Source organism: Centrocercus urophasianus, unplaced genomic scaffold (assembly GCF_019232065.1).
Source record: "Centrocercus urophasianus isolate 14NV4802_14NV808 unplaced genomic scaffold, USGS_Curo_1.0 seq_12, whole genome shotgun sequence".
Taxonomy (NCBI): domain Eukaryota; kingdom Metazoa; phylum Chordata; class Aves; order Galliformes; family Phasianidae; genus Centrocercus; species Centrocercus urophasianus.
Window position 1 is genome coordinate 61,040,377 of NW_024884364.1, and position 20,066 is coordinate 61,060,442.

At 44.7% G+C, this 20,066-nt stretch overlaps 1 protein-coding gene across 1 annotated transcript; it reads right to left on the minus strand.

Annotated features, from left to right (window-relative positions):
• Nucleotides 1–806: 806 nt before the first annotated feature.
• LAMP1 (lysosomal associated membrane protein 1) lies at nt 807–19,002 on the minus strand. Its single transcript, XM_042810353.1, has 9 exons — nt 18,898–19,002; nt 10,350–10,465; nt 8,836–9,049; nt 8,569–8,730; nt 4,806–5,023; nt 3,017–3,139; nt 2,586–2,655; nt 2,244–2,414; nt 807–1,851 (listed from the first exon to the last, which is right to left on the minus strand). Exons 1-9 carry the CDS (start codon nt 18,929–18,931, stop codon nt 1,712–1,714), a joined length of 1,248 nt encoding a protein of 415 aa, XP_042666287.1. The 5' UTR covers nt 18,932–19,002; the 3' UTR covers nt 807–1,711.
• Nucleotides 19,003–20,066: the final 1,064 nt, after the last annotated feature.

Below are 20,066 nucleotides of genomic sequence, written 5' to 3' on the forward strand. Positions count from 1 at the left end.
TTTGACTCAAATGTGGAAGAAGTAACATTTCTCACTCTGTGTAGGGGAGGCTGTAGGCAGACACTGTACTTCTACTTTGTTCCACACTGCTGCTTTGTTCTAAGGTTATGCTACAGATGCTCTATCCTCACATAGCTGTGCCCTTGGGAAGGATGCACTTGCCCAACCAGCTGTCAACAGACTTCCTTCTTAACAGGACAAAGCAGCAGCCAGCTCCAAAGCCATACTTGAATGCAAGTCCAAGCATCCTTCTATCTCCTAGCAGGAAGAAGCAAAGCAGCAGCCCTGCCCCTGCTGAATGGCTCTGTCCTCACAGAGCCCTCTCGTGGCCACATCCCTTCCCTCACCTTCCTGCTTTAAAGGGAAGAGTGTCATTCTGAATACAGTTCAACACACCAAAACCTGAGCAGGCACACATCCCAGCAGCTGGTGAGAAGCTGGCTTCGCAGGGAGCGCTCGTACTGAGTATCCTAGCACCATTTTCAGAAAGCAGTGCTGAGCAGGGCAGGCCTTTGTGCTGATGTCTCTCAGCAAGCTACAATTTCATGTAAGCATCATCCTCTCTGGGCCCCAGCTTACTGACATGCAGCAGCCTTCCCCGTTGCCAAGGACGACCTCCACAACAGCAGGAAGTGCCATTTCAAACCACTGTATACAGGTTGGTGACAGAGAAGGAGGGACAAAGCTCTGGTTTAACAATCCCACACTGAGCATGACTCAGAGCTCCAGAAGTAGAGCCAAACCGAGACCATGCACACATCAAGTGGCCAACTGCGTTTTAGAAACTGACGAGCAACGCAAGGGCATACAGAAAAAAAGTGTCTTTATTAGCATTGTTACAGGCAATGCATACATAAGAACTGATCCTTAAAGTGTACAACCCCCCAGCCAAGTTTAAAGCAAGAGAAACAGCAGATTGAGACCTATATTGTACACATGTGCAGTAACAGGATCTCTCTGGACCTTCCAACAGAAGAGACTGAAATCACTTTACAAAAAAATGTAAATAAAAATAACACCCATTTTAAAAAAGGACCAGCTCCTAAGGAGCTGGCAGAGCATCAGAAATATCAAACAGGGGAGCTGTCCAATCGCACAGAGTTCCTGGAAGGGCTGAGTATTGCGTTGTTCACACCCTGCATATGCCAGGCATCGTGTTTAAAGCTTAGTAATACAAAATACACACCCTAGAGATGAGGTGGGGTTTAGATCAATTTCGATTTTGTCAGTTGTTACTGAATTCCTGTCAATGCACCATCAGTATTGTTATCATCACTGGATGGCAGCAGTGCCGATCGTGAATGTTTTCCCTTTGTTAAGAGCTCTGAAATTGAGTCAATGTAGATTAGTTGCATCTCTTTCCAGCATCTTTATGCTGACTTTACCTTCCAATTAAAAAAAAAAAAATCATCCTTTAAAAAAAAAACAAAAAAAAAAAACAAAAACTTTTAGCTTGTTTCTAAGTGGGTAAATATTTCAACTAGTTAGCAAAATTAAACACCAGAATTTTCAGAAGTTATTTTTGTGCATAGTTAAATGCTGCAAGATGATTTCACATTTAATAAAGCAGACTTTTAGAAGCAATTTGCAAGATAAGGTGTTCCCTTACGATATCGATCTTAGCTCGGGGAGAGATAGGGGTGGTTTGTTTGTTTGTTTTTCCAGCTTCTTGCAATTGCTTTTCACCTACACTGGAATTTAGTGCAAGTCATTAAATTGTCTGGTACCCAGCGTGGCTCCTCTTTCTGCCAATCAAGTAAGCAATCAGGACAATTAGAACCAGACCAGCAAGGGCTGCACCAACTATTATAGGGATCAGCATGTTGTTTTCATCCAGCTGACATTCTTCCACTGAAGAGAGAGAAAGAGTTACGTTAGGCACCAGTCCAGGCACCAGTCCAGGCAGACACCTACCTCCAGTTGTTTCTTTTAACCACAGTCACAAAGAACAGCACTAAGCAGAGCACCAAGGAACTTCCCAGACCTTTTCCCCTCTCACACATCTGTCTGAGCACTGTTAGGAAGGTCCATTAATGCTCCTCCTTAACTCGTTATAACGAGTCCCAGTTATTCCAAAGCTGCTTTTTACAGACTTGTCACACTAGCCTCAATTCAAACAACCCCCACAGCACCTGCAATACAGCACACAGACTAAGCATAGCACCTTCTTCCTTGACTACAGACTCGGGTTTCTCATAGATTGCAGTTCCCTCCACCCACGTACCAAAATACAAACCTCTTACCTGTCCCAAACTTGTCTCCATCAACCTTGAAAGCCTGGACCTGAACATTAAATACATTGACAAGGGCTTTGTCCGTGACCTGGAGATTCTCCTCTGCACTGCATTTGTAGGAATTCCCCACCGTAGCTCTCAGTTCACTCATGCTGTCATTTGATGCTTCAAACATTGGAGCTGTGTAAGAGAAAGTTTTATTAAAGAATCCTGAAAAGCAGAAGCTGGGAGCTCACCGAGCTTTAAATTCAAAAGACATCCCTCCCCAGCATTCCTAATGTGTTCCTTGATGCAGGCAGCCCTTAATATTTAAGGAAGTGGTCACTGAAAATACACTTAAAAAGTCCCTACCTTTTGCTTCAGAAGGCAGAGTTGTGCTGACATTCACACCTTGCAGGAAGAATTTCTCACTACTTGCATTCTTTTAAACAAAGAAAAAGACACCAGTAGTTTTCATTGAAAATAATGCTGTTCAACCCAACCTTTGTTGTGTGAGGCTATTCCTCTGCTACACCAGAACTGTTCCCAGCTTGGGTAAAAAAACCTTTACAGGCTCGTCAATCCAAAGAACAGAAATTCCTGATCCAAGCAGAATGTCTGTACATTCTTTCCTTATAAGAGTTACTAAGAATTAAATCCCTTCTATCATAGTATTAAAACCAAAGTCGTTACTCATTCCCCCTCCCATAATTGGATCTTTTTGCTATAGTAATTGCCCAGGTTAATATGCCCACATCAGAAATACTGCAGAGATCTTACGTGCTTTGTTTAGAGATCCTTACCAATACAAAGTGGAAGGTGATCTTTGTTTTCTCAAAAGCCAGACTCAAGAAGGCAGATGTATTGTCACATGTTCCAGAAGCATTTGTATTATGTGGTACAAAATTCAGCAGGTCCAACCCCATCTGTGAGAAAAGAGGACCGATCACGATATCTATTCTTTAAGAAACTAGCACACCACTACATCATTAGGAAACTTCTAGTTTGCCTGCACTCACATGTATACAAGGCTATACTGACCTACATGCTTTAAGGGCAAAAGGGCAGATATGCATCTGAGTTACACCTGAGATAATTTGTGCTAGAGCTACCGGGCTGGCACAGAGAAAGAACAGCAGGCATATCTGCATTCTTGCTGAAGCTCCCCCCAGCCCCAACTGCTGCTTTCTCCACGCTAAACTTCTTTGCTCCTAGCAGCACAGAGAAACATCAGTTACCACCACTACAGTGGGAGCAACAAGCTACAAAATGCTGCCATTAAAAGTTGTCACCCTGCAAGTCACTTCTGCACAAAATGCTTTAGTTTTGATCACAGTAAATGATTTTATACTGTCCTGCATCTGCAGACAACTACACGTTAAGTGCACTTGCTGAACAACCAAACAAATCAGCAGCAGCTCTGAGACATTAGCTAAACCTCTCGTGACTTTGGAAAAATCAATTTTACCACCTCCTCACTGGTTGATAGATCAGCTATCAGCCAGTCCAGCTGTGTCAGAATGCCATGCAACGGGAAGCAGCTCAGGGAACGTGGCACCACATGGCTTAAACACAGTTACCAACATAGCTATCTACTGTACAGCCACACATCAGCTGGGATCCAACTTAAATTTGCAGCCTTCATTTGTTTGCCCACCGTCACCCAACAGCAACTCAGATTAAAGCCACAGGATATGGGGAACAAGCTCACAACAGAAGCTCTGTACAGTAAACATGTAGGTTTACTGAGCCTTGGTTGTTGTTGTTTCCTATCAAGGCCTTCAGCAACCCCTGGGATTGTGGTTCATAACTTTGCCTTACTGGCTAATGGGAAACAGGTTTGTATACAAGGCTGGCAAGCCAGGCCTTGTAACACCAGTGGAATCAAGGAGCCTACCCCAAGGCTGCAACTTATGCAATCCATGCAGCACTTTCACCACTGAAATTAAATTAGTTCTTGAAATTAAGTAACTCTGAATCATAGAACGGCTTGTGCTGGAAGGGACCCCAAAGTCCATCCAGTTCCAACACTGGACCCTGTGGGCAGGGCTGCCATCCGCTAGATTACATCATTACAGTTGAGTCAAATATTCTGCTGGTATCAGCTGCAAGTTAAAGAAGTAATTTTCAGGTGGTTCTGGGTCCCCTAAAATTTTGTCAACTCTGTCTTGTTTTACAATGGCAATTATGTTCCCTTCTAACATTGCTTCACTGTTTCACTTAGGCACCTCAGGCTGAATTCTTGTATTTCACAGTTGAGACGCCTTGTTTAGATGGAATCTTTGATATAGGATCCAGCTAGTCATATTTTTATCATTTTTACTGTGGAATGGCCATGTACACTAAACTGGATTTGACAGACAAGTTTAGTACTCTTACTGAAGAAAAAAAAATCTTTAAATGACCTCTTCCAGCACTACTGAGTTTAACCAGACCCAAGCGTAAGCCAAGCTAAGCAATTCAAATAGAGGGCAATCATGGATGAACCCTATGAAGAAACAAAAATAAATATGTTTTTATGGAAAAGAAATACCCTGTAATAATTTGGCAAGTCTTCTCTAAAGAATCTGAAGGTTTTGAAGAAAAATGTACCTTCTCATCTTTTTTCAGATAGGTGATGTTAAGTTGTAACCCCATGGAGGCAAGGACACAGGTTCCATTTGCACCAGTCACGTTGTATTTACCAACTGCAGGATTCGAGGGTGCTGCAGTTGGTGCTGGGCTAGTTACTGGAACGTGGCTAGTAGCGTGTTTTGGAGTTGTTGGTGCTACAGTGGTAGTAGAGACCATATCTTCACTACATTCTGTCTCTGGAAAGAAAGGAAAACATACAGTCACCACCAAACAGTTACAGGATTATCTGCCTTTCTCATCCTCGAGGAAAAGGAGGACAATTTCAAGTAGCTTTTCCTAACAAAAGGTAATAAAAGGTGACAAACAATAACAAAAACATTACTTGAACTCTGTTTCAAAGTTTAAGAATCTCTTAAAACCTAGCATATGAAAATAGTACCTCTGCTTTTATTTACAGAAGTTCACGGTGCCTGCATCTGTTTTATTGATTTCTATAATTTTACTTCACAATCAAATCAGTACAAACAAGAGATTCCATGTTGACAGAGCCAGCACTCCTGCTGTCTGCTCACTGCAAGGCTTTAATGACTCCCCCTGTTGGACATCCTAGGCAGCCGTGTGTCAGAAGCAGAGGAGTAATTCTCATGCCTAGCATCAAAAGCAGTCTCCCAGGGCTGTGATGTTCTCATTTCCCTCTGTATGCTACTAAGTCATGAGAACCCTACTTCTTTCATTGTGTCAATACTCACAGTAACATAAGAAATACCATACTGGACCTGTCAAGTTCTCACTCGACACTCAGCAAAGCTGTGACACTTCCATCTCCAACGTAATTGCATGACACTGGTTCTGATGGCAAGGGCTCTCCTCTACCCTTTCCATTTGGGTCTCACGTCCACCTTCCCTGCACTCTTGTATTTACAGCTACCTACCACCTGAAGTGCATGGCTGAGTGAAGATGACAGCCTGACTTCTCATCCAGCTTCAGCATAAGCTTCCACAGTAAAAGGAGAGAGGTAGAACAGTGGCTTCATTTGCCAGAGTATTCACAAATACCTGGCAGCAGGAACTGAGCTTGTGGATAGCCAAAAAGCTTCCTGCATTGAGGATCTAAGCCAAAACCAAAGGTCATAGCAATGACATTACTGTAGCACAGGCTTCCCTGACTTCCAAGTCAAGGTCACTTCCCTGTTTTAGGGAGTACAACTTGCAACTTTGTAAGGATGTCAGTAACTGCAACAGCCTCACAGTCCATACCTATCTTGCAGATAATGGATAAGTAATGAATAGCCTCTGTACTTAAAAGCAACTTAGCATTTCATTATGACTCTAAACACAGCCTAATTACATCTTGTGAACTCACACAAACTCCATCACAGAACAACTCTATTTCCTACTCCACTTTCTACTCCATTTCTGGAAGGAGAGAAGAGCAGAGAGAAGGATGAACGGAGGAGTGACCCTCCCTTCTGTCAGTTCATCGGATACTGTTCAGGCCCCAGAACGCGGTGATGTCCAAATAAACCAGGCAGCCAGTTTAAATGCTACTTCAGTGGACAATTTCCTACTGTCTGCAAAGCCTCAACATATACAGCCTCTTACTAAACTTGGCAGACACGGACTTCAAGTGGTAGTTTGCTCTAGGTGGAATTTTGATGTAGTGTTTTTTACTGAACTTACAACACAGCTCCTACTAGCTCTACAAAACAGATGTGCAGGCAAAATGCTCTTGTCTTTTTCTGACAGTTACAGGAAAGCAGCTGACAATTCTACCGACAGATAAAATTAAAGCTCTCTTTCTTCAGAGCTGAGAATCAGTGCAGCAACCTCAGTCATTAACTTGGAGATACGCTGCCAGAAATAACTACTACTATTACAGATGCACTGACTACTGACTGTACTTCCTTTCAGTGATCACTGCTCAGATCACTAGCAGGAATGAAAGAACTAATGAAAGAACTGTTGATAAAACAAAAGAAAGCTAAAGGAGAATTCAAGGTTGCAAGTTGATCAATAATGAGCTGCCAAAAGGCATGGGGAAGTCACAAGCCTGAGAGTGGAAAGAAGGAACTGACCTGGAGAGAACAAGTTGTTTTCAGGATCGAGACAAAAATGATGAAGAACTCTTTAACTATCTGAATTAGAAATAAGCAATGGAGATAGCTCATGATGCAGTACGAATGGAAAAACTACAAAAGTACTGCGTGCAGCCTCAAGAAATTAAAAGAAAATAAAGGAAGATATTAATTAAAAAGAAAAAGCTGAGCATGGCAGTGTGGATTACAGTAATGTGGAAGTAGGGAAAAGAAAAAAAAACCACACCCCAAAACCAGTAGCATGAACTAAAACCAAACAGTATCACCAGATGATGAGATCATATTGCCAAACATCGATGGTTTCATCGACAGTGATACCACCAGACAGAAAAAAGCTTAAAAAGAAAAAGAGAGAAAATGAACTAACTAGTAAGGCAGATGTTGATGAACTTGTGTTCCATAAGGAACACCCACCCAAGATAATACAATATTGCTTTGCAGTTTAACTGAAGGACTGTAAGAATTGACAATAAAAAGGTGGTGCCAAATAGGCAGCAAGGAGATTTTATTGAAGTTTTGCGAAGTTAAGAAGTAGCTTCTCCCAACATCATGGCTCTTGTTGAAGCCTACTTGTAACTGCTCACATGCTTACCCAGTATGCCTGGATAACTGCACCAAGACACTTAAAATTGGATTGTTCTGAAGACTGGAGTAATAGAAACCATATTTTTTAAATTACAAACATGTCCACAGTTGTGCTGCAGACTAGCTCACTGAAGGGAAAATTCTGATTGAGGAAAGGATACATGTTGGAAACCAACTCAGTAATGTGAGACAGCCATAAAAAAAGTCAACTCCAGTATTACCATGCGTCAGGCCAAGTATTTTGCAGAGATGGGACAAAGTACAAATACTCCCGGTAGAAGGCACTTGTTCAATGCATCACTGCATGCCAGCACTGACTACTCTGGTTTTAAGATTCCTTCAACTTCACAAGTGCACAAATGGGATTAGCAGCATAGGAAAGAAGAGTTCCAAGCTACCTTGTGAACATGAAGGCTTCTTACTTGCCCTAAAAGACTTACTGCTCCCTAAAATACCATGGGCAACAAGAGCCTTGTAAACTGAAGAATGCTGCCACAAAAACAGAGCATGAACACACTGTGAAGTAGCCTGTTTTCTATTCATTACAAAAGTGAAATTCTGTAATGCTTTTTAATACAAGCAAATCGGGACAAAAAACCTTTGGGGACTGTGGCTGACATAACATTTCCATACCTTGTATAAACCCATCTACAGGAAGTTTTAGATACCCTCTCCCTACAGACCAACTCACAGCTGTCCTCTACCACCTATCTTCCCCAGGGCACACAGTAACCAGTTCACATTACTTGGGTAAACAGTAACTCTTCAAAGGGATGAGATGCTCTCCAAACCAGGATCTGGGCCACGTGCCCAGCTGACCTCCTACAGCAGCAGGTGTTTACAGCCTGAAGGGATCACAAGCAGGAGAAATGTTCCCTGATGCCTGCACAGAACTCCCAGAAGCACAGTGCTTGGATCTGTAAGCCATGAACATTGACACACGCACAGGAAACCTGAAGCAAGTTTATTCATTTCAGCAGATTCTGCTATCAGCTTCAAGTCAACAGCTGCCTAAATAGGTAGAATCAAGACTCAAAAGTAACACCTACTATTGGAAATATTAGCCCACCAAGTACAAGTTTCTGTTATGAGATACCTACTGTTTGTACTGAAAGTGCCATTTGTGGGATAGGCTTCCAAAGTAACATTGCTGAAAGTAACGTTCACATGCCTCATATGGATGTACTTGGAGTTGATGCATCTGTATTCTGTGCCAATACGGGCCTGAATAACAGATTTGTGTGTCACTTCCATCACTCTTCCTGTGAAAAGATCACATGGCATTAGTATGTAACAGTTTTTATGGAAACAAATCAGTATTGCATCTGCAAGGGTGACATAATAAGAACAGGAAGTTTTCATTTTACCTTCAGATGCATTAGGGAATAAAGTTTCATCAGACAGATTGTAGTGGAAAGTCAGCTCTTCTACTTGGTACTCATCCAGAGTTTTTGAGAAATTCAGACTTATCAAGTGTCCTGCTCCAAAACTCAATGCTAGAATGGGATGAGATGTGTTACCTTCACCACACGAGCTGTGTGACTGTGATGTGGCATTTTGGGGAAGAAAGAAATGTGCAAACTGTGGGGCAAGAAAACAACACACAGAAGGGACAACATTACAGCTTTTCCTTACTGCTTTTCAAATAACCTGCTACAAAACATACAAGTGACTTTCACATACATATATTATAAGGTGTCTACTTACTACTTACTTATATAATATATAGCAAGTAGCATATTAATGGCACTCAGATTTCTAAGAATCATGCTCTCTGAAATTTGAGGACAAAAAACTGTACATCCTCACATCACCTCTTAGACTTCCCCCCTTAAGCTAGGCCAATGAATTCGCAGCTGCACCCACACCAGGTAAATCAAATTGCAAATTCTGGACACGTGAAAGATGGGAGAGTTTTAAGTTTTGCTTCCTGTAGCGTGACTGAGAAAGAACAAAAGCAAATGGCAGTCTATGCAGTTTGGATATAATTCTCTGAGTTTAATACATATTGGCAAAGTAACTTGACACCTGAAGACAAACAGCATTCACTGGAAAGTTTGAGTTTATGGCTTAACAAGAAACAGCCAAAGCCTGTTACGAAAGCAGTTACTTCTGAATGCAAACTTGTACAGCACCATCAGCAGGATTTCAGACCATCAGTGCTGGAAAATGGGCTGCATAGCTCAAATCACTTACAGAAAGTATCAACACTGGCAAAGCAGTGGATGTTTTAATTTCATATTAACTTGACAACTAGGAAAAAATTTCAACAGGAATGCCTTAAAACACACAACCTCAATAGGATTATAAATAATCAGCGATTCCTGCCTAGTAGTAAAGATGCCAGAGTCAGTAAATTGAAAAGCTGAGTATTTGCAAATAAAGATTCTTAACTTTTCAGTTTAACTTTGTTAGTAGACTGCAAGCCTGCAGATATACTGGAACCCACAGAGACCAGCTAAGGGAGCAGATCACAAGTTTCAGAGTTTGAAAGCTCCTTGCTAGTGGCCATTTCACTTCAGATTTAGTCAATCTAAGTAACTCGCGATGATCACATTCACAACTCAAAAAAACCGGTAGCATTTGCTTTCATTTACAGTTACGATGAAAATCATTTCAGCTACCAATAGGACTTGTGTGGAATTTCAGTCTGAGTTCCACACTTCTTATTGTAGTAATTTCAGGCAGCCTGTTCTTCAATTACAGGAAACATCAGTAATAAAGGAGAAGTTGATGCAACATGACTGGAAGAGGGGAACGTTTGCAGAAGCAGTTTTTCAAGCTTAAATATTTGTTCAAAGTTTCAGTAGTGCACACTCACAAAAAGACCCCACACATGGTACAAAATACACAAGACAAGAAGGGAGATGCCTCCCATTACCTGCTTTTGCCCATTGCTTTTGTATTCCACTGAGAAGGCTACTGTCAGGTTAGCAATTATGCAGACTTTGCCTGTTGAATCTCTCACATCAAATGAAGAGGAAGCCTGTAAAAAGCCTGTAAGAGGGACAAGTATATGGGGTCACATAAGATTTAATTTTTCAATCCAAGCAAAGATAAGCATGTACAACTCCATTTTGAAGACACATCCTGAACAGCAGTTGCATTTAGAGACTGTAACGACTAAGTTTCCATAGCAGCCTCAGCATCAATAACCAAGAGAACATATTTAACACCCCATTTATAAAAGACAAAGCTGCCCAGACCAAAGCTGTTGACATGCTGGATCCTCAAAGCATAAGAAAAGCTTGTAACAAGTGCATCAGTCATGCTGTTCAAGGCAGCAACTCCATGTTCACCCTGCACAGCAGCTGTTTTGCAAGCTTCAGCCAGAACCAACTTAACACATGAGGTCCTGCAGCCCTGTACTGCTCAGCCACCCCTCAGAAATCCTTTCTTCCCTCTGCACCAAGACACTCAGCTGCACACATGCTGAATGCACTATTTAGTGGGCTTGGACTGACTGCAAATGTTTGGGAGGCACTGCCAAAGGCAGCATGATGGAGAGTGCCCCGTTTGCCAGGAAAGCCTCTCCTGCCTGCCATCACACTCCCTGCACTTGAGAGAAAGATGGGGGCCAAGACCTTGACACAGACAGAGGTCACAGTTTCCTGCCTTTAAGCTAATCTCAGGTAGAGCTGCTGACTAAGGCAGGGCTTCTCCTCTGCTTGGAGCCTCACACGCTACTACTGCCTGTGCAGGGAAGGACTGTGTGGTTGGAGGAGCATGGGATCATCCTCTGACAGCAGGAGGGACTTTTGCACAGGCTGCCACTGATGACCTTCACCTGGGGCACATGTACCAGCAGAGTGCTGGTTATCCTCAACTTCATTTGCACTAAAAGCCCCATGGACAGTGTTCCTGCTTCAGTGCTCAACTGCACCTGCTCAAAGCTCTTCACTGCAGAGCCTTTTCTTCATGTTCCTGATTGCCCCCACACACCCAAAACAAACCTCACCACGCCTGCACTGTTTTCTGCTAGTGCTTTGTCACCTGGCAGAAAGCCTGAAAAAAAAAGCAGCTGCAAGACAAACCACTCCATTTATCACAAGCAAATAAGCTTTAAAGAGTCAAACATGCTAATCCATTCAACTGCTGACACAGCAAAAAGATCCAGCATAGGGATTATCCATTAGCTGGCTTTCCCATTCTCAAGAGGCTTCTAAAAAAGCAAATCACAACCTGAAAAATTTTTGCTACAGGACTACAGTGCATACAATAGCATTATGGCAATCAGGACAAACTGGGCTTTTATCATCTAGACAGGGGAGAATCATAGAATGGTTTAGGTTGGAAGGGACCTTTAAACCACCTATAATTCCACCCCTCTGTTATGGCAGGGACACCTCCCTCTAGACCAGGTTGCTCACAGCCCCGTCCAGCCTGGACTTGAATGCTTCCAGGGAAGGGGCATCCACAGCCTCACTGGGCAACCTGTTCCAGTGTCTCACCACCCTCATTGTAAAGAGTTCCTTCCTAATATCTGGTCTAAATCCACCCTCTTCCAGTTTAAAGCCATTTCCGAGGTGGAGTCTCACAAGAGCAGAGGGGCAGAATCACCTCCCTTGACCTGCTGGTCACATTTCTCTTGATGCAATCCAGGATGTGGTTGGCCTTGGGGGCCAAGTGCACACTGCGGGCTCAAGTTGAATCTTTCATCAACTGATACCCCTAAATCCTTCTCCTCAGAGCTGCTCTCAAGTCATTCTCCACCCAACCTGTGTCTGTGCCTGGGATTGCCCCAACGCAGGTGCAGGACCTTGCACTTGGCCTTGCTGAACTTCATAAGGTTGGCATGGGCCCACTTCTCAAATCTGTCCACGCCCCTCTGGATAGCATCCCTTCCCAGACCAAAGCTGTTGACATGCTGGATCCTCAAAGCATAAGAAAAACTTGTAACAAGTGCATCAGTCATGCTGTTCAAGGCAGCAACTCCATGTTCACCCTGCACAGCAGCTGTTTTGCAAGCTTCAGCCAGAACCAACTTAACACGAGGCATCACCCAGAGCTTGGTGCCAGCTGCAAACTTGCTAAGGGTTCACTCAATTTCACTGCCATGTCACCTACAAAGATATTTAATAACACCAGTCCCAGCACAGATCCCTGAGGAACACCACTCATCACCTGTCTCCACTTGGGCATCGAGACATTGACTGTAACTCTGAGTGTGACCATCCAGCCAAGTCCTTATCCAGCCAGTGCTCCATCTACCACATCCCTTTTTCTCCAATTTGGTGACCAGGATGTCGTGCAGGACAATGTCAACACCTCACACAAGTCCAGGTAGATGACATCAGTTATTCTTCCTTTATCCACTGACGCTGTAACTATCATGAAAGGCCACTAAGGTCGTCAGCACACATAGAAAGCACTTCAGTTGTAAGGACACACTGGAAACAATTTCTCTGGCACTCAGTAAGCATTTTCCCTTGTTGTTCTTCCTCAGCAACAGTTCCCTTCATCTCCAAGGACAAGAATACATCTCCCGCAAAAAAGGTGACCAAAACAATTCAGTACAGTACTAGAAATAATTGATGCTCCTCCACACAGCAGTTTTGCTTTGCAAAGTTTCCTTCAAGTTGAATTTACACTTGGAACTGTTTACACAGTACTCAAGCACTTGTTTTCCCAAGAACAGAGCTGCTTACACTTTCTTGAAGTTTTCTAGCACTGCATAGAAAACAGCACAGAGGCAGAAAACAGCCGTCTGTGACTGCTTGAACTAACACTACCGATGGAAAATGTGACAGAATGAACATCTCCAGTATGCATGCTGATTGCTTGTTTGATAGCTACTAAAAGAGTTTGGTGACTTTAGACCTAAAAACAAGTAACATGCAGCAGAAAAGAAACAAACAAACAAAACAAACAAGTTTTAAAGAGAAATGCAGTGGAAAGAAAGAACTGAAACAGCATTAAGGAAACACTGCTGACCAAAAGGAAAATATGAGTCCTACCTGTTCCAGATGATTCAGAGAACAAAAGACAATGCAAAGGTACCAGAGAAAGCACTGAGTGGAGCACAGATTGTGGGAATGAACAGCTGACAAACCATTCTCAACAAGTAATAGACAATAAGTGGTCTGAGCAAACATTAGAACATTCCACCTGCATAGCTACTAGATTTTTTGCAAGGCTAAGTTCACACCATGATATGAAACCCAGTGTGGTTAGATTGAAACAAAAACCATAAAGCCTCACTGCCTCCTTAGAACTGTTCAACAGCTGCTGGATTTGCAGTGTCAGAGCAACAAAAGCCATGCGTCAGGCACGAGACAGCAAGCTGACCTTGATGAAGGGGTGAAGCGAGCTGTTCCCCTGCAAGCACATGGGCATTCATGAGGACGGTGACCAGCGCAAGCACTTTGCTGGCAGCATAATGCACACCCTTGCTCCTGGGGCAGAAATACAGAGGAACACAGAACAGACTGAGAGAATATGGGACAGGAGGGCAAAGAAATTAGCAAAAGCACAGAGGAACAGATGAAGGCACTGAAGGAAAGAAGTTCCTGCCTACTCTCTGCTCCAGCCAGCCAGCTCAGAGCAGCTCATGGCGTTTGGGAGGAAAGCAGCTGTTGAGTTTGAGAAGGCTGCTTCAGTGCCGACCAGTGATTAAGGTGTGAATCATCACCAGCCCACATATAGTAAGAGCCTACAGTCAGAATGTCAAGAATACAAAAAAGCAAACTGATGCTGAATCGATCTGTCCTGGGATTATTTCTTATTCAGTTACATAAAGTAACGCACAATTTTATCACAACATATCTACAAGTTGGGAATATTGCTTGTACTTCTCACAACAACACTGACGTTTGATATGTAGTGCAAAACCTGACACAACCTCCAGCTTCTTCTCTTTGGACTTTGAACGTTCTTCTCAATCGACCACAGCACCCTACTTTACTACCTGTGCCAGAGCAGCAGCAGCACTTCAGATTCCCACAGCTCAACAGCTCACAGAATCTCAATAGAAAAAAAAAAGCCACTTTTGTGAAGTTCATTATTCATTCAGCTGGAAATGGTATGAGTATCTGGCAGAAGAATCACCAGAAACGCACTCGCATCAAAGAAACCTCACGTAGTCCAGATGCTTCCTTTGTGTCCCAGTAGGCTCCTACAAAAGGGCTGCTTACATTTATTCCAGCGGCGTATTTTCAGTTGAAACATTGTAAGATATTATCTCCCTTTAGAGCACATTTCTGGTTATCCTATCATGCAAGAAAGACTGAAGCTAGAAATGTTTATGAAACAGCCTGATACGTTGCTTTAAATCCAACATCCATCCTTATCTAACACTCCTACATGAGGAAAAAAAAACAAGCAGTGTATATTAACACTCCAAGATGGAATACAGTCAAGGAAAATTGAAACCTCCTTTCTTATGTAACAATTTGTCTCAGTGATCTACCACGGTTTGCTTTAAACTGAAAACTACAACAGTTGCAAAACAGTCTGGCACAGCTGAACAATCTGAATCTGAGCCTTCTGAACACAGTTCAGAGAAAGCTGGGATTCTTGACCCATTCCTGCCCACACCACGATGATTTCAGGTCTCAACCTTTTCATGATTCAAATCCTGTTAGTCAAGCACAGCAACACTTCAGCTACTCTCCTGCATAATGGAAACCTATTAAAGGAGAAAGATGAATACCTGTTGTGCTCTAGAAAAGAAAGCAAGCACCTATTATTAATGGCAATTGTTTACACTGGCTGCCTGCAAAGAGGACTTCGGTTACAATAGTTAATGATTCACTGTCTCCAAGTCGCACTAGAAACAATGACCACTGATAAAGACAGCAAAACAAAACTACTTTTATACAATTTGGGGCTTGCTACCATGTTCTCCTGCATAAATATAACCTTCAGTATTTCTGTGCTACGGGGTGTGAGGAAAGGGCAGCAATCCATCCCAATTCAGTCAGACACATCCCCAGCACGAAGTGACACAGGTACCTGCTATTCATGGGGCACCAACATGAGGAGCTAAGAATGTTGCTTCTTATCCAGAGAAGGTTTATTTCTCACTGGAGAAGCAAACAGAAGTACCCAGTAATTCACTCCCTTTGCTGGTTTGGAAGGATCCTGTCAACTCAGTGCCATTTTGGGAGCAGAACGGTGACCTTCCTTCTTCAGAACCTGCAATGTCTATGCCAGACACGAGAATGGAAGAATTCCCGAGGAGTTAATTCTTTCCTCTAATCACACCTTCTAATGTAGCCACCAATCCCAGGAGGATACCTTGAACAACTGGAAGAGCAAGCAATATCACTTGCTTTGATACTGGACCTGTACAACTTCAGGAGAGTACAGGAAAAAAAACAAGAACTTTAAAAATACATTTATCTTTAAAGATCACAGTATTTACCCACTCTCCTGTTTCCAGGGAATGAATGAAAGCAAAGCAGATTCAATGCTTGAATTGCTTCTCCCAAGACAAGCTGGTCTTCAAAAAAAATAAACAACAAACCTCTGACTTAGCATTTACCTGCCACCAATGGACTCAGACTGGGTGCAGGGTTTCAACAACAGGAAGAGATAAGGATGGGCAGACTTCAGCTGCTGTTCTGACATGCTTCAGAGTAGATAATGGAAAAAGAGAGACCAGAGACCAGAGTTCAACTCCAGGATGTGGGTGAGTACTGTAGGAGAGAATGGGATAAACTGCACTTGTGCAGTGCAGCACCTGCTGAGTTCCACATCCAGTCCCAAAGACACCTCCCTGCCAACTTACAGGGGTGAATTCATCAGTCAATCTCAAACTGCCTTTTTAGCAGTGCTGATTTACATTAAGACAGTTGACATCTTGTTTCTCAATTCAAACATGCAGGTGGATGAATGACCTCTGCCTTCATAAACACGACAGCATAGGAGCATTATAATAGAAAGGATACTTTGCATCTGTACACTTGCCATTTGGTCAGATAGTTGCATCCAGCTTAGTCACATGAAGCTTCTTATGGTTTACAGTCTAGAGGAAGGAAGTCTTGAGATAGCTCTACAGTAGCTGATGCTACAAGTCCTGCGGGAGGGCTGATCTACCATGGCGAGACATCCCAGCACTCACGTGAGTTCCTTTAGCACTTGCACTGCCTAGCACTGCTATGTCACACCACTCAGCTAACATGTCCCTCAACAAAGCTGACAGCCCCAATAATTAAATAAGGATCACATGCCCAAGCCCACACTGGAGAAACAGCAGCTAAGCCACATGCCCCTATGCAATGCTGAGCCACGTCTGAAACTCCATCCACTTCTGGCAGGGCCACTGCCCCTGCTCTCACCCTTGGAAAGCAGCACCGGCAAGCAGCAGCGCTGCCAGGTGTCAAAGAGGGCAAAGACGATGTCCTGCTGAATCTGAGTGCAGCAGCATCAGCAGTGCATCTTGAAGTCAGACACACAGCAAACACGATTAGAAACCATCCTACTCACTACAGAATAATCTGGAAGCAGGTTATACAAAAAGTAAAATCTTCAAGCCAGGCTAAGCTGAAAGGAGCATGCCTCAGACAAACTGTGTGACAAGACCTGGCAGAGCCCCGGAATTGTGAGCCAGAAGAGCTGCACAGAGTCAGGACTGAGCAAGCCATCACGTGGTGACAGACCTGGCACCCACACGCATATTCAGGTCCCTTAACACTGTGCCAATACACTCAAAGAAGCCATCAAGCAAGCACAATAGTTAAGGGCAGCGTTTGATAAAGCCACATTTCAGAAGTTGCACAACATGTAAGCAGTTGCGTTTCATGAAAACCACTCAATACACAGTCACATATAACTAGCAAACCCAAGACTCAGGAAAACAGTACCACCATATTATTTAGCAACTATAATTTGCTAGCTAAGTTTCTCTCCCTGTAAGCTGCCATTCCAAAGGAGCGTTTTGGCCTCCTTTGGTTACCAGAGCTCTTGTAATCAGCACAGTCAATGCAAGTACAAACAGCAAAACACACTGGTACAAAGTTTGAAATTCCCCTTCAGACTAAGGTTGTGCAATTAGAGCACGAGGACTGTGCACCACTAATCCTGTGCCAGCATCATGGTACCTTTATCTCATTGTTTCCCCCTGGGTCTCAGACATTATTTACTCACTGACACTGAATCAATCAACATCTGACTAAACTTAGATTTTTTTTTTTTTGAAACGTTTTCTCTGCCATGCCCATTTTTTGGCACAAGAACTACTGGTGCTCTGGCATAGCAGAAGCAGAGGCAGCTCTGCTGGGCCTGACACACAGCACAGCTGACATGTTGTGCTCAGCAGCACACAGATCTCTCCATATCACCATCTCACTATCACTCAGGAAAATCATCAAGAATTGCTTAACACCGACACGTGAAATATTCAGCTGAGTGCCTGCTGCTCACTGTGAAAGGAAACTGAAAGAGCAACAAACGTGCAGGGAGAAAGGGGAAAAAAAAAAAAAAAAAATTGAGCAGATATCAATCTCTTATCCCCAAGTCAAAGCCCTGCTGAATGCTTTCCCACTGGACCCACCCATGCTAATCTCTCAGCTGCCTGTGATCTTGCTTTAACCTCATCAGCGTTCCCTCTGATGACTAAGGGGTGCAAACACCTGACAGCTCCACTAAGGCCGTGCTGCTCCTCACTGCTGCCCCAGCCTCTGTCCTGCACAGGAAAATGGATGTTATCTGTGCTGCTTACACCACAAAGCTCTCCCTTAAGATCCTGCCCACAGCAGAGGGTTGGAACTGCATCAGCTTTAAGGCCCCCTCCAACTGAAGACGTTCTGTGCTTCTGTGGTTCTAAGATCCTAGGGAGAAGTGATGCCGGTGTATCCATCAGAATAAAGCCGTGGCTGTTAATAAACTGTTAGTAGTAAAGTAAACTTGTCCGTTGCTTCAACAGCAGAAGGAGCACACAGATTACATGCTAAGAGGTTAAATGGACCGAGCTATGTTTGCAGTTGCTATTTGATCAGAGGAGGGTTATCACAACCCCAGAACACAGCAGTGGCGGCGGCGGCATCCCTTTAGAACCGCAGTCTGACTGGAACGCAAACAAGTCGCGAACCTCTAATGGAGCCGTACGACGAGTCCTCACTGAAGCAGCAGCTCGGTGCCCCTCAGGCTGCAGGCAGCAGGGCTGGCAGCCGTGCCCCTCAGCGACACCCGTCGGGTGTCACCCAGCCTAACTGCCGCGGCCAACAGTCACGCAGCTGCCCGCCGCCCAGGCTGTCGCAACCCTCAAGTCCGCGACACAGCGCTCCCGGGCGCCGTGCTATTTGGGAAGCGCGCTGCTGTTGTTGCCGTTGCTGCTGGCCCCCCAGGCTGCCCTCAGGGCAGCCATAAGGGGAGCAGCCTTACGGAGGAACGAGCGGCCTCTCAGCGCCGTGCACCCTTACCCTCCTACCGGGTCCGGCGTTACCGCTGACGGCCGCCCGCCCGCTTGCCCACCCGCTCCCCCTTACCGAGCAGAACGGCCGCGAGCAGCGCCCGCGCCATGGCGGGGCAGGAAGCGCGAAGCGGTGGCAGAAGGGCAGCAAGGAGCGGGGGGCGGTGGCGCAGCACCGCGCTAGGGAGGCAGGCGACAGCCCCGGCCGATCATATGGCCTCTGACGTCACTCGCCCCGCCCGCGCGTCCTCACGTGATGTGTGAGGCACAGAAAGGGAGGGGGAGATGTCGCGAGAGTGTGGGGGGAGTTTTCTCGCGGCTTTGCGGGGGTTGTTTTGGTTGCGGGATTTAGGCGTGCTTGGTTCTGCGAGCGCGGGTGCGCTGGTACGGGTGGGAGCGGGGTGGGAGCACGAGGGGTGGTTGTTCTGCTGGCAGAACAGCTGGGGCCGCCCAGCTGGAAGGCTGCTCTGCAGGAGAGGAGCTAGAGAGATGAAGCTGAACATGAGTCAGCAATGTGGGTTTCCCACTATGAACACCAACAGCGTTCTTGGCTCTGCTAAGCAAAGTGGCCCCAGCATGTCATAGAATCATAGAATCACAAGGTTGGAAACGACCTACAAGATCATCTAGTCCAACTGTCCTCCCATTACCACTGCTACCACAAGCACTAAACCAGATCTCGCAGTTCCTCATTCAGACACCTCTTGAACACTGCCAGAGACGGCGACTCCAACACCTCCCTGGGCAGCCATTCCAGTGCCTGACCACTCTGAGAGAAAAAGTTCTTCCTTATGTTTAACCTAAACCTCCTTTGAATACAACTTGTGGCCATTTCCCCGTGTCCTGCTCGTTGCCTGGGAGAAGAGGCCAAACCCCTCTTCACCACAGCCTCCCTTCAGGAAGTTGTAGAGCGCAATGAGGTCTCCCCTGAGCCTCCTCTTCTCCAGACTGAACAATCAGCTGCTCTTCATAAGACTTGTGCTCCAGACCCTCACCAGTTTCGTTGCCCTTCTCTGGACACACTCCAGGGCCTTGATGTCTTTCTTGTGAGGGGCCCAAAACTGAACACAGCAGTTGAGGTGCGGCCTCACCAGTGCTGAGTACAGGGGGATGATTAACTCTGTTCCTGCTGGCCACTCTATTTCTAACGCAGGCCACAATGCCAGGAGAGTTGTCTTATCCCTGCACTTGACACTGGTCAGACCTCACCTGGAGTGCTGAGTCCTATATAGGGGTTCCTCAGTA

What these genes read in the sequence shown, in the direction of transcription:
- LAMP1 (XM_042810353.1), bottom strand. Translation starts at nt 18,931, where the DNA reads ATGGCGCGGGCGCTGCTCGCGGCCGTTCTGCTCG. An exon ending in TGGCACTTTCAGTACAAACA is followed by an intron (nt 5,024 to 8,568) that starts GTAGGTATCTCA and finishes CTTTCTTTCCAG; the next exon opens with AGACAGAATGTAGTGAAGAT. An exon ending in TGGAGACAAGTTTGGGACAG is followed by an intron (nt 1,852 to 2,243) that starts GTAAGAGGTTTG and finishes CTCTCTCTTCAG; the next exon opens with TGGAAGAATGTCAGCTGGAT.